At 48.5% G+C, this 14,086-nt stretch overlaps 1 protein-coding gene across 2 annotated transcripts in view; it reads right to left on the bottom strand.

Moving 5' to 3' along the window:
* LOC135372514 (venom metalloproteinase antarease-like TtrivMP_A) overlaps positions 1-14,086 on the bottom strand; it is a 107,439-nt gene that overhangs the window by 7,867 nt on the left and 85,486 nt on the right. For both annotated transcript variants that reach the window (XM_064606119.1, XM_064606120.1), the window contains one exon: positions 4,005-4,194. In XM_064606119.1, coding sequence (XP_064462189.1) covers positions 4,005-4,194 — 190 coding nt within the window. The remainder of the gene's footprint in view (positions 1-4,004; positions 4,195-14,086) is intronic.

The following is a 14,086-nucleotide window of genomic DNA, read 5'->3' as shown; positions in this document are numbered from 1 at the left end:
CGCAGAGAGAGACAACCGACAACCGACTGAGTAATGCGAAGCGTAAACAGTTAAGGCAACCATGGAGCATGTTCCTTTTTTTTCACTGCCCCCCCCCCCCGAACACACTCAGCTTAATGCGAAAAAATAGATTAAAAACAGCGAACGGCGACGGAGAGCCTTGCACCGCTTACCCTAGTGCTAGAGCACAAAGAGCTTAGTGACGTCAGTCGCCCCCCCACTCCCACACACACAAACTGTGTACCCAGCAATGTACCGAGTTATGGGCACAGTAATGTACCAAGAGGTTTTTTAAAGAGTGTTAAAGTAAAAGGAGTCTCCTGGTCCTGGTACAGAATGCATGGCGTTCTAGCGGACAACACGCCCTCTCACAAGTACTGTCGGCTAGGTTAGGCAGCGCCTCTTCTCGGAGCAGCAAGGTTGCAATTCCTTCGCTTAGCGAGACACTTTCCTTGCTAGAAGGTCCTCCCACACCGGCACCTTCTTTCGGTTGTCCTTAGAGTCATGCTGCCCTCTGTGTCATAAAATCGGGCAGTTCTCCACTGTACGGATCAACCTGTTTTTATATTCCGAGCTTCAGGTGGTACACGTCCCGCCCATGTACGACTGGGTGTTCCAGTTTTCTTTGAACACAGCAACATGTGAACAAGCTGACACACAGATTACGAGTGCGAACGACAAGGCACCGTGGTGCAGGTAGCGCAAAATCGTTCGTGCGCAGTTGACGCTCCCGAAGGCTGTGCTGGGTCCTGGACCGCGACAACCACTTCCCAACCACATCATAGCTTTTCGAAAGGTTTGGTCCGCTTCAGACGCAATTGCTGAAGTCACTACATCGCACAAATAGGCAAGGGAGTCAAATACATTTGCCTCGCATTGTTCCTAGACGTTAAACCGCGGCATGTTTGTTTGCGATACCCAGTGCTTGTACCATGGGCCGCCTGGTGGGATACTTCTCGGTTTATAGTATACACCTTACAGATACCGGGCCTTTGTATAAGTCAGCCATCTGTAGCGTTTGTACAAGAGACAGTCTTCTTAAATAAAGTTGGAACTCGAGGTGGAAGATGTGTAGCGTCTGGTGGTGGTCTTGGCATGTGGGTGAACCGGTTTTTGTGTTTTGCTTTTTGGAGCGCAGCTCTTAGGCGCAGGTTCTTGCTCTGGGCGCCGGTGGCGTTGTAATCGGCAGAGGTAACGACGAGCGAAGCGAATGATTAAAGTACAGGAGGGCGTGAGGAGCAAAGCAGCCGGGGAGCGTACATCAAAAATGAAGAGGACGCGAGCAGGAAAGGGAACAAGGAGGGCACGCTTGGGAAGCTCAAACGCTTCTGATTGCAGTTCGGTAAGCTTGGTTCCAACCTTGCAACTGGATCCGTGGTGAACCGTGCAGAATAGCCCGTATGACAAAGTCTTGTACTCCTATGGCAAGAGTCATCCGCAAAATTTGGTATACGTGGCACACAGTCGCATGACAGACATAACCGGTCTGTATCTTACCAGCATGGGCGACGATTTGACAACGATTCACAGCGACGTCACGAACTAGGATAGGAGTGCTACCAGAAGAAAGACTATGTGCTGAAAACAGAAACAATGATGTATAACGCAACCTCAACAGCTGCGCTCAAATTTTGCATTGCCAACTATCGTAATCGTCGAGGGATTTTTTTGTTTTTCTTTTTGTTGTACCTATCTCATGCGCTGATCGAGTTCTTGATTTCGGTTCTATTCTATATGGGTTTTATGGAAGGCTGTGGGGGCCTTGTTCAGTCGTTCGAGTGCGGTTTAATAGCTGCTCCAGGACCGTGAAGCTCGGAGCGCTGGAGAAGGAATGAGAGAGCAGCTACCTAACGTGCCCTGGTCTTGTCTGCTATCGATAGGTTTGATCTTATTTCCCATTTCCTGTTAAGAATGCACGTTTGCACGGCACCACGGAAGGTAAGAGCGACGCACGAAATCACTAGGTTCGATTGCACTTCTGAAGAAGGAAGTGCCGTTTGCCATTCCGCGGTTTGCCGTTTGCCATTCAGCGCCGTTTGAAACAAGCCTTAAACAATGTCCATGTCTACCTTGCGCGACTTGGAATGGTCCTCTCGCCCGAAAAGTGCGTCGAGCTCCCTTTCACTCACAAGGCTATGAGTAATTTCCCTCTTTGGGTGGGTCCGATGAAGCTAGAGCCTGTGCGTTCCCATCAGTTCCTTGGTGTGGTCCTGGACTCGAACGTGCGCTGGGCTCGCCACATTAGGCACCCTGAAACCAAAGTGCAGCGATGGCTTCCTGCCATTCAGCATCTTTCTGGCTTAGGTTGGGGCTGTGATCAACGCTCACTTCTAGCCGTTCATGCGGCCTTGGTGAGGGTGACTGTGCCTTACAGCCTTCCAGTCTTGCACAGGGTTTCTACAACATCGTTAAATACCCTTCGGACCCTGTTCGCCCGAAGTCTTTGTCGCTGCCTTGGACTTCCAAGAATGGCTGAAACACGGCAAGTACTAGCTGAAGCTGGTGAACTCCCGGTGGAGGTCCTCCGTGAGCGCGAAACGGCTCGACACTTCCTACGTTGGCGAGCGCACGTGCCCCGTCACCCACTCCTCAGGAAAATTCGCTACCGTCCAGAAAGTGATTTCCATCGCGTAGCGCAGAGGACAGGCCAGGCTCTCACTGGCTTCGCACCTAAGGACGTCACACCGCCGAACGTCCCTTGGTCTCTGCCTGCGCCACCGACCTTCGCACGTCTTCCTGACCTCCTGGACCGCAGAGATCAGGTTCCCCCTCAAGTCTTTCGAGCCCATTTCTATGCTCTCGTAGACGCGAAGTTTTCTACCTCTGCCGCCGCATAAACCGATGGTGCATCTCGAAAGTCGGCAAGTCCGCGGCGGCATTCGTCATCCCATCCGAAAGCGTAGTTCAAGGACGTCGCCTTTGGCATCGGGCGTCATCCACAGCTGCTGAACTCTCTGCCGTACTTTTCTTTCTGCAGCACATCGTTCACTTCACCCCACAGAATTCGGTGGTCTTCACTGATTCAACACCTGCGCTGCAAGCAATTGAATTCTGGCACACGAGGCTTCTCCGCACCATTGGTTATGGATGTGTTAACGGCTTACAAACTTGTCTACGAAGCAGGGCACAGGCTCGTTCTCCAATGGGTTCCAGCCCATTGCGGTGTCGAAGGCAATGAACAGGCTGACAGCGCCGCCGAAGCAGCTGTCTCGTCTCGGAAACGGACGCGTATTGCACTGCTGATTGGAGATCGTCGGTCCGTACTTCGACGCCTCGTGGCTCCTCTGGCTACCCCCAAACGGACCGCTGACATTCTACCTCCCGTCATGCTGAGCAGAGTTGATCCAGCGCTCGCTTTCCGCATGCCTGCACATAGCTCTCGTCATGATGCCGCATTAGTTAATCGAATGTGCCTCGACGTGGCCTTTACAGCACAGTGGCGCTACCGCTTGAGGCAAGTTGGCTCTCCCCACTGCAGCCACTGCGGTGCTGTTGAAGATCTAGAGCGCATTCTACTCCATTGCCCACACTACCAACCTTCCGGAACCGTATTCTCCGCATCCCTCAACGAGCTAGAGTCCCGCCCCCTCTCTCACACAAAATTGCTTGGTCCCTGGCCGCATCCAGCACACAAACGCTCTGCTCTTAAGGCTCTCTTCACCTTTCTGGACACCACAGGACTTCGATCCTTATTGTAAGGGGGATCATTATTTCATTCCCCGCGTCACCACCAGCAATTGGGCAGAGTATCGCCACCGGCGATGTAACTCCCCAGTCATCATCCCGTAATAAAGTTGTGTTTTTTTTTTCGTTCCGGCACGTTAGAGTTACTTATATTTACATCTATCAGATGCGGTTTTGGTATAGTTTGGCTTGTAGACGTTCTAGGCAGGGGGTGTCTTATTTTGGCAAAATGATTCCGATATGGCTGTCTTCTTTTATTTTCCTCACTTAGGCGCATGCAGTATGCAAGAGCCTCTTGTTCATGGAAAAACATTACTTACCTCGCAAAGGTGGACGTATGACTTGTCTTTAGTTGGCATGACGTCCCTGCAGAACTGTATCGGGTCGGTGATGTCACCAGGTAATTTTTTACTAATAGCGTCCATCGAGCTATAAGGCGAATCGAAGCATGCCGTCTTGTATCTTGTGTCGCTGCTCCTCTTCATCTCTAAATCCTCGAGCAAGCGTTCGCTGTAACCAAATTGTCATCAGTAGTCAGATGTGTAAAAACGAACTTAAATAGGTTCCTGACGAAGACAGTGCTACTGCCGAAACGTCGACCGTTCTTTTAAACGTTTCATAGTATATTATAATATTTGTGTTAGATTGCCCACTAAATAAACTAGTCTGTGTTAACTTTCCTGTAATCTGTCGTCCACGTCTTATTATTTTACTTTTCTTCAACTTCGAAGCCGTCCGATATATCAACATCTTTAACCTATATATATATATATATATATGAAAGTAAAAAGAGAAAATGGAGACAGCCTTTTCACAAAACTATAGACTTGGCTAGCAGAATAGAACACAACAGTCACTGTGAATGAATAAAAGGCAAGAAGAGCAAAACGCACCATTCCACATATTCACACAAGCGGCATTCCCCGGAATACTCCAGCGGATAATGCGAAATACGGCATTGATTTTAGCGGCTACCGAAATAGAATTGCTGGACGTCATAAGTATGACCTTCTCGTGCACTACTAACTGCGGGAAATATACTGAGGCGCAGCCAGAAGATATTCCATAGCAGACGACAAGAAGAGACGCATTTCATTGCAAAGTCGACATTCCGGCACGGTGCGAATGCTCAATGTAATACGCAAGTTTTGCCCGGTGAGCAGTTCTTTTTTGCGATTTTTTTTCTCTCACTAGAATGTTTCGTGGGGATGACAGAAGACGCGAACTATATCGCAATTTGTGATAGCATGGTTGTGCAAGTGGATAGAGTCCTATACGACATCCTGAGTATAGTTGCGAAAAAATTCCGATCCCGTCCCGGGATCTCGGGATCCACATTTCGAAATCCCGAAATCCCGGGATTGTAAAAACGGCTGGGGATTCCGAACCATAGTCTCGACGCGCTGTAGCGGTGCGTTTCCATGATAAAGGAAAGCAACGGACGTGAGCTTGTGTTTGTGGAGCGAAATGCAAGAAACGGCATTTATATAGTACACTGCTGTTTTATGTGTTTTATCCCATTTATGTGTGTGTGTTTGTGTGTGTGTGTTTTAAGTTGTACTCTCGCGATGTCTGTAGGCTCGTGATCTTGCGAATGAGCTATTTAAGAATCAACCAAAATCGGAAGCACTTGATGCAAGATGATAACGCTACTGAACTCGCAAGAAATTTGAATCGCTAGCAACATCCTTTCTATTTTCAGTTTACATACCCCCCTAGTTGCCGAACTTGGGAATTGGTGTAGGAAGGGAGTTGCCTCAGGACAGAAGCCGCCGATATTTCGAACAGAGACTGTTCTTCTGGGAGTTGGTGGTTTGGTTTGTGACTTCCTGTCAAAATGACGACAGGGAAGTTGCAATTTCACATGGATCCGCATGGATCCAGGATGACGGATGGTCGTGATAGAGTGTATACCAGAGTGGCCATTCCCCATTGCTACTCGGCGCCCAGGCAACGTCCCTATGGCTAACTTCAGTGGCGTGTGGTCGTAACTCAGCTTCTTGGGGGCCGGGACCTAGCCTGCGTAACACAAGTACTGGGAGGTCTCGGTTCGTTCGATGTTATGACAGCCTCCTGTAACGGTGCCTATGGATTCATCCGCAAATCGTGGAAAGGTTGGTCGAGGTCTCCTTCGGGCCCTCTGATGAGGCCGGGAGGTTTTGCTACCCTCCTGTAATCCAGCATATTTGGGGGCTGAGGGGTAGGGGGTTATCCTTGTGCTACCATTTCTGTTTTGCTTTTGTCATAATGACCTGATGTCAGATGGGGGTGGAGCCTACCGGCTCCAACCCCAATATGCTCCAATATAAAATTCGTAAAATCACAGAAATATTTGAAAAGTCCATATTTTAGTGAGAAAATTTTCAACTCTGATAAGAAGCTGGAAAGAGGTGCTTCACATAGAACTGCAGAGAAACATCTCGTTTATTCGTGGAAAAAATAGCACAGTACTTTTTGTTGAATTGAAGGTTTTTTTTTTTTTTTCGGCGGCACACTTGAGGCGTAGGCTTCGCAGCGCGGTCACCGAGTATGAGCGCAATGTGCTCCTGCTCATTTTCAAAAACGCAGTATAAAACCGGAAATACTGTGAGAGAAATGCTGTAGACTGTTCTCTAAGCTAATTAAGTCAACATTAAAAAGGTGATTGGCCTATTGACCTTTTTCACCAGACTCAATGTCGGGGCTGCAAAAGGTCCCAAGCTCGCATGATGGCTGTTTTCTCTTTCCTCCTTTTGGTCCTTGCCGCTAGACAACTATAAGGTTTCATTGTCTATAAGTCTGGACATTGCACACCTTGCATTCCGTCCATGGGTTTCTGGTTACTTCAATTCTCAGATTTTTTTCGCCTTCGTGGAGAATAATGGCGCTTTGCCAATGAAAATGAGCGGATTGTTCTAAACAGGAAAATTTATATTTACGGCAGTTTTAAGAGACCATAGTTTGAACTCGACTGACTTGGACATGTGCAATCTAGTGCAATCTGCTCATCTTTGTTGGTTAAACCGCTCCTTTTTGATTGCGGTTGTCGCTGAGCTACCCGCTATTGTGCTACGTGCGCGTTAAATAAATATGTGCTATATATATGTTATATTCTGTGCGAGAGAAAATTTCGCTGGAACAAGGCTGAGAATATTCTTTAATGCGTTATATATCAATAACGACAAGAAGGAATTACCTACATTATGTTCTTGCTGTCGCGAATGTTGCATTCGCGACAGCAAAAACAGGGTTGTTTGTCAACAAATATTGTGCTTTTAGTGAGAATGATGTCAGCTTTGCAGGACCTAACAGGAGGAGACCGCAGCAAAAGAAGGTTGTTGTGCCAGGCACTGTGAGGTCATTTGTACAACCCGAAAGAGAATAGTAGCCCCCTATCATTTTCATTTTTGATCACTCATACTGGTGTTACGTTTCTCAAATATCCATTTGCACCCGTGTACAAATCATGACTATTTGTTAAATGGCAGCTGTAAGCTAACTTTTGCTGCGAACCTCTCCAACTCCCCATCAGTATCGTCACAGGGACCCATCTCACGGCATATCTTCCAAAAATGCCAAGAAGCGGATATTCTAAAGTCTTAAAGCATTTTCCGACGTATAGCGATTTGCTATATAGCACTAGAAAATAGCGCGATATTTTCCTCCTCACAGTGCTCCAAACGGCTAAAAATTAGCGCTTGCCGTAGTTGAACTCGTGCCAACTTTTGCAGCACTAATATTACCACTACATTCGTGTTGGCAAATGAGGAGGCCCTTCAGCGATGACGTCGCGGAAGACGTGGAGTTCCGCATTTCACGGCACGGCGACCGCATTGGAACCGGACAGTCTGTCATCCAAAATGTCGGGTAATTTTTCGTTTAGTCACTTGATCAAACTTGTTCGCCCGCATGCTGTCGAGCTCCGAAGGCGCCATGATGGGAGAGACTGGAAACGACGACAGAACTTCCACTAAATTACAGCGCTAGCGCAGCTTTGCAAGTGTGAACCGTCCGATAACAGTGAGCGCTGTTTTTGCGCGTCGTTTCATAGCGCTATAGTTGCGGGCTGCTATCTGTCGGAACAGGCCCATATAGGTGGTGAGAGAGATTGAAGATGTTTTTATTTTTATTTTCTTATAGTACTGTGACGCAGCACGACCTGTGAAACCATATTCTTGTTAGGAAGCGGATCACTAACTGTAATCCCAAAGCGCAACTTTCACACGAGTGTCAGTCGTGAACAACTCGGAAGGACAGAGAATCCCAATAATCGAATGTTACTCTAGTTCGTTGTTTCTTGGGTAAAGGTTATACCAAAAGAAGCTACGGAAAATGAAAGAAAGTGATTCAACACTACTAGTACAGCAGTAGGCAGTACTAGTACAGCCTAAGTTTGACGACGTGTTTCAATACGTCCAAAAGAACGGACAGCTCAATGATAACCACAATAAAACAAGCGGTTTGCCAAAGCAAGAAGAGCAGATTACACATGACCAAATCAGTCGAATTCAAACGATGTTGCTTTAAAACTGCAGCACATATAGAATTTTACTGCGGAGAAGAATTCGCTTATTTTCATGGGTCAGGCGTCATAATTGTCAACGAAGGTAAAAAGATTAGTGAGAAACTCCGAGATCTGAAGCAAGCAGAAACCCAAGATGGCCTGCGGGTTGTGCTAGGTCGAGACCTATATAGACAGCAGTGAAATATTAATGAGGATGTAGTGGCTCCGGTAGTTAAACGTAGAAGGACAAACGCAAAACAAGCTTCATAACGCCCACTTGCGTACTTCAATCGAATGCAGGGGGTCGTATGCCTGTAAAGGCACAAAGAGGAAAATGGAAAACATACGAAGCGAGCTTGGAACGCTTTGGCTTGGGACCTGTGCGGCCCCGACATTGAGACTGTAGAAAAACGTCACTAGGCAAATCATCTCTTTAATATTGGCTTAATTAACTTAGATAACAGTCTCGAGAATTTCGACTGTCGAAAAACGTCACTAGGCAAATCATCTTTTCAATATTGGCTTAATTAACTTAGATAAAAGTCTCGAGAATTTCTGTCGCAATAATTTCAGTTTTATAATACGTTTTTCGATGTGAGCAGGAGCAACGTGCATTCATTCTCTGCGCCGGCGCTGCCCAGCCTACGTCGCAAGTATAACGCCAAAAAATCTGCAAGCTCGAGACCTATATAGACAGCAGGGAAATATTAATGACGGTGTAGTGGCTCAGGCAGTTAAACGTAGAAGGACAAACGCAAAACAAGCTTCATAACGCCCACTTTCGTACTTCAATCGAATGCAGGGGGTCGTATGACTGTAAAGGCACAAAGAGGAAAATGGAAAACATACGAAGCGAGCTTGGAACGCGTTGGCTTGGGACCTGTGCGGCCCCGACATTGAGACTGTAGAAAAACGTCACTAGGCAAATCATCTTTTTAATATTGGCTTAATTAACTTAGATAACAGCCTCGAGAATTTCTGTCGCAAGAATTTCAGTTTTATAATACGTTTTTCGATGTGAGCAGGAGCAACGTGCATTCATTCTCTGCGCCGGCGCTGCCCAGCCTACGCCGCAAGTATGCCGCCAAAAAAGGTTCCGACCGAACAGCTTGTGAAACCAACAGCTGGCGACTCCGAGATGGTGACGAGGTCGGAGAGTGGTTTACACTGCGGCGTTAGTCCGAGCAACGAAAAGACGCCCGGTCACGGGAAAGGGAACACTCCAACATGTCAGCTATGCGGCGCATCTCGGCGCGCAAGTTTGCGAGTTCGGAACTGCCCGACAGCGGCGTGGATGCCTGCTGAGCATGCACGGAGGCGCTTGTGGAGGAATGTGGGGCCTTCATTGTCTTCAGTTGACAGGTTGATAGACGAGCCGGCGTCTGCGTAGAGCTCCATGGCCTTGTTCGCACAGATTGCCAATGGGATTGTCAGTGATAGAGAGGACGTGTTGGACAGAACGGGGGAGCTTAAACAGGAAGAGCTCGCGGAGGAGCTTCTGGTCACAAGGGGCGCTGCCAAGGACTGCCTGCATTTGCGGAAGGAGCTGAGAAGGCTTGCGATCCCCCAGGCTTCCGTGGATATGAGCTCCTGCAGACGTTGACGATCAGACGGCTGACCTCGTGCAACCAAAGCGGTCTTAAGGGTGCTGAAGGGATCTTCAGCGGTGGGAGCGGTCAGAACATCCTGAATTTCATGGAGGACGTCTTCGGGCAGCACTGATAAAACGGGGTGAAACTTTGTGACTGACGATCTGACGCGGCCCAACGCGAACTGTGATTCGGCCTGCTAAAAGCATATATCCAGGCGCGTGCGTATGAACGGTGGCAAGCGTATATGCCATTTGCCAAAGTTACAAGGAGAAGCTAGCGCCCTGAGAGGGCATGCCGGGAAATGCTGTGCACAACGACAGCGACGGTGCATGAACCAGTGCGACAACGACGACGGTCGGAGACGATAGCAAATCGCTGTCGTTTTGCACAACATTTCCCGGCACGCCCTGCCAGGGCGCGCGCTGCTCCCTGGAACTTTTTGAAATGAGCTATTGCGTATGTGCGACTGACGCCGCGGCCACCTGGGGGACGTTGCGTACCGTCTGCTTCCTGCATGCCGTTTAGTCGGGCGAAACGTCCGGGTCACCACTATGGACAGACGAGACGTGAGGCGGTTGAGGCGCAAACACTTCAAGCACTGAGCTCGACAGGTGATTAAGGAGGTACAGAGTCTCGTTACTTGTCCTCAGGCCACACTGTGAGCCCTGTTTTATTAGTTTTTTTGGATGTCCTCCTCAGTCCCGGACACACATGGTGACTCGTACTCCTGCACCTGGTTAACAGGTTGGTCCGGTGAATTTTGAGCTTCCCCAGGTAAAGGTCTGCGCAGATTCCATGCCGGGTACCCAGGCCTATACCCCTGCGACGCCCGTTTGCAACTCTGCGCCAAATTGGCCGACCAGGACTAATGTGATGACCTCTGTGACGCCACGCCCGATTTGGCTTGGAAGGCCGGGCGCTCAATACATATATCCTTGCAGCAGTGTAACAAGTCCTCGACGTTCGATGAATTATTGACTTGAACTTGTCGCTGTAGGTCCGGGGACATCCCGTGGATGACCAATGGGACGACAGACGTGCCTGGGACAGTAGGATAGGCGATTTGTAGGAGTCGTCTTTACTCAAAAAGATATTCAAGAGGACTTCCGTAGCGGTTGCGGAACAATATAGCACGATCCCATTGTTCGGCTGCATTTGCATGAAACGATGCTGGGCTGGCTCAGCTTTTATGAATATGCCTGCGAGAAGAACCGGTGTACTACAGACGAAGACAAGACCAATGAGCTCAGGCTCTTCTTAGAAAAAATGGCGAACTCTTGGTACGAGCTAAGAATTTTGGAGCATGCCAGGGATACTTCAGCGTCGTGGAGTGGCAGCTTCCTCACCTCGTTTCAGGCAAATGCAGTCGAACGATGGCACCGTACTATATTGTTCCGGTACCGCTACGGAAGTCCTCTCGAATATTTTTTTAAGAAACGACGACACTTACAAATCGCCGATCCTACTCTCCCAGACACGTCTGTCCGCAACACAGACGTCGCCCGCAAGAAACCGTTCCCACTGTCCAGGCAAAAGAAAGCTTGGCTCCAAAATGAACTGCAGGGCATGTTGGACGCGCAGTATAATACGTCAAATAATACGTTCATCAACGTCAACTTTTACATGGCCTATAACCATCGCACTCAAGGAGGACGGTACTTTCAGGTTACGCACGGACTACGGCCTCGTTAACCAACAAACTGATATCTTCCCGTATCCAATGCCTCGCATCGATGACATTATCAACAAGACAGGGGAATGCAAGATGTTTTCTTGCACTGATCCGGCCAAGGGATACTGGCAAATACCCCTGGTGGCTTATTATTTCATTCACCGCATCACCACCAGCAATGGGGTAGTGTCGCTCCTGGCGATGAAACTCCCCATTCATCATCTCGCAATAAAGTGGTTGTTGTTACTCCTGGGCCCTGGTGAGGAATACAAGCATTACATAACATTTATAACTCCATTCGGCGTGTGCGAATGCAACTGCCTACCGTTCGGATGGAAAAATTCTGGAGCCTGGACGCTCTGCGGCCATACCGGGGAAAGTTTTGTGCAGTATACATCGACGATATGGTAGTATACTCCAGCACACCGGAGGAGCATAGCCATCACCTTGCTCAGGTGCTTACAGCATTAAGCCAAGCCGCGGTCAAGATCATCTTTAAAAACAGCAAGTTTTTCCAGGAAAAGGTAACGTTTATTGGGAGAGTATTGGACTGGAGAACAAAAAGTACAAAGCAGGATTCCGTTGCGCGCATGTCTCAACTGCGAAAGCCACACGAGGTACGTTCTCTCAGGGTATTCCTAGGCTTGGCTGGGCATTTTCGGGCATTTATTAGAGATTATGCCACGAAAACCCAGTATCTAACAGAACTGATCAGGAAGAATATCCCTTTCACGTGCACAGAAGAACGCGAGAGCGCATACCAATACTTGGTTAACAAGATCTCCTCGGATCCTGTCCTTACTCTTCCTGACCTCACCTTGCCTTTTCAATTGAAAACTGACGGCTCCCACTCTGGCATTGGGGTGGTGCTATACGAGCGCAGACCGAACAACCCAAGGGGCCACCAAGTGAGCGTCATAGGATATCATTCGCACACGTTCTCTCAACCAGAAACAAAGAGCACAACCACTGAAAAGGAGGCTTTGGCGGTACCTTTGACGCTCAAGTATTTCCGCTCCTATTTGGAAGGCCGGACGTTTGAGCTTTTCAGAGACAATCAGGCACTATCGTATCTCCTCAAGTTAGCAGGGTCCAAGGAAAGAATTGCACGTTGCATCTTGGAAACAAAACACTTTTAAAGTGTTTTGTTTCCACGATCCAACGTGCAATTCTCCTCCCACCGAAGCGCCTCCGACCTCACAGACGTTGATGCGCTGTCACGTCTAGCCATTCACATGCCACGACGTCCACCCAACGTGGACGAGGAAGTGAATTTTCTGAAGCTGGAACTAGCTCAGGAACTAGAGTTCAAGGAGGAGAGTGGGAAGTTTATTGTTCCGGACACGTTGGTTCATCAGGTCCTCCAGCTCTATCATGACATTCCAGAATTCGGAGGGCATCATGGGTTCTGGCGCACATACTATAAGCTTGCAAAACGCTTCCAGTGGCGAAACATGCGAACCATCACACGAGACTACGTCTCTTCGTGCCACGCATGCCAAGTTCAGAAAGCCAAATTCCGCCGCCGGCCAGACACAATGATACTACCCCAACACTCGGACATACCTTTCACGTCGTTCACTTGGCTTTCGCAGAACTAAGAAAAAAAAAAAAGGGCGAAGTTGTATGACGCACTCAAGCCTTCCTGTCGCAACCGACTAGTGCACTAGGATTCTTGCCGCACGACCTGGACGAGAAGACGCCCATTCAGTCATTGCCCTTATTGAGCAAGATATGTTCTGGAACACGAAGCTGATCAGACAATGGTACTGCGTTCCGCAGTAGAAGGCTTCAAAAGTGGGCACTTGAGCATGGAATTATCCTGCGGACCACAACTCCTTACTACCCTGCAGCAAACGGGATGGCTGAAAGAGCCATTCGAGACATCAAAACTTACATGGCTGTCTATCACGACTTTCGTGGCGGCTGGAAGTGCGCTTTAGAAGGCGCAGTACGGCATCACAACGGGTCCCACACCAGAACTCTCGGATGCCGTCCGTATTTTGCTGCATACAAGGAGGTCCCCATTGTTCGCGCTGATCAATATCTAGGGGTAGCCTAACGTGTACGGCTGGATGAGAAGCTTCATTAAGAAGAAACTTCATCTTCAGGAAACCTCTTACCTTCAAGGAGTCCATTCGCACAATACTTTGAAGGTTATGGGGTGTTTCAACATTTGCCGCGTGATAAATCACAGCAAAAGTTGAGCAAAACAGAAGAGAACCAGGCAATGTCACGATGACGTACGTACGTCTTCTAGCGATTTAGTGATCCATTGCTTCCACACTGAGATTATATATCTTGTGTTTCAACGGGTGGGATAACTTCTAACTCCAAAGATGTTATGAAAGCGAAAACAAGTTATTCGGCCGCAGCTCGTCTCTGTATTCAGGTAAGGTACGCCGCGGTCATGGAGGACGCCATGTTTTATGGCGTCTTGCCGTGACGTTTATGGGTCACGTGTGTGGGCAACTAACCACGATGCCTTGCGCGGGTCACAGCACGCTTGCTTGCATTGGGAGAGGCGCTTAGGGCATCTCCTTAGTTTCTTACCTCCATGGGAAAAAATGAGAGGATGATGATGAGGATGATGCTGACGACGCTGACAGGGTTTTAGAGAGAGTCGATCAGGCCGGTAGTTTGCAGGAATTTGAT

The sequence above is a fragment of the Ornithodoros turicata genome, unplaced genomic scaffold (assembly GCF_037126465.1).
Source record: "Ornithodoros turicata isolate Travis unplaced genomic scaffold, ASM3712646v1 Chromosome15, whole genome shotgun sequence".
Classification (NCBI taxonomy): Eukaryota; Metazoa; Arthropoda; class Arachnida; order Ixodida; family Argasidae; genus Ornithodoros; species Ornithodoros turicata.
This window is presented reverse-complemented; position numbering and strand designations above follow the sequence as displayed.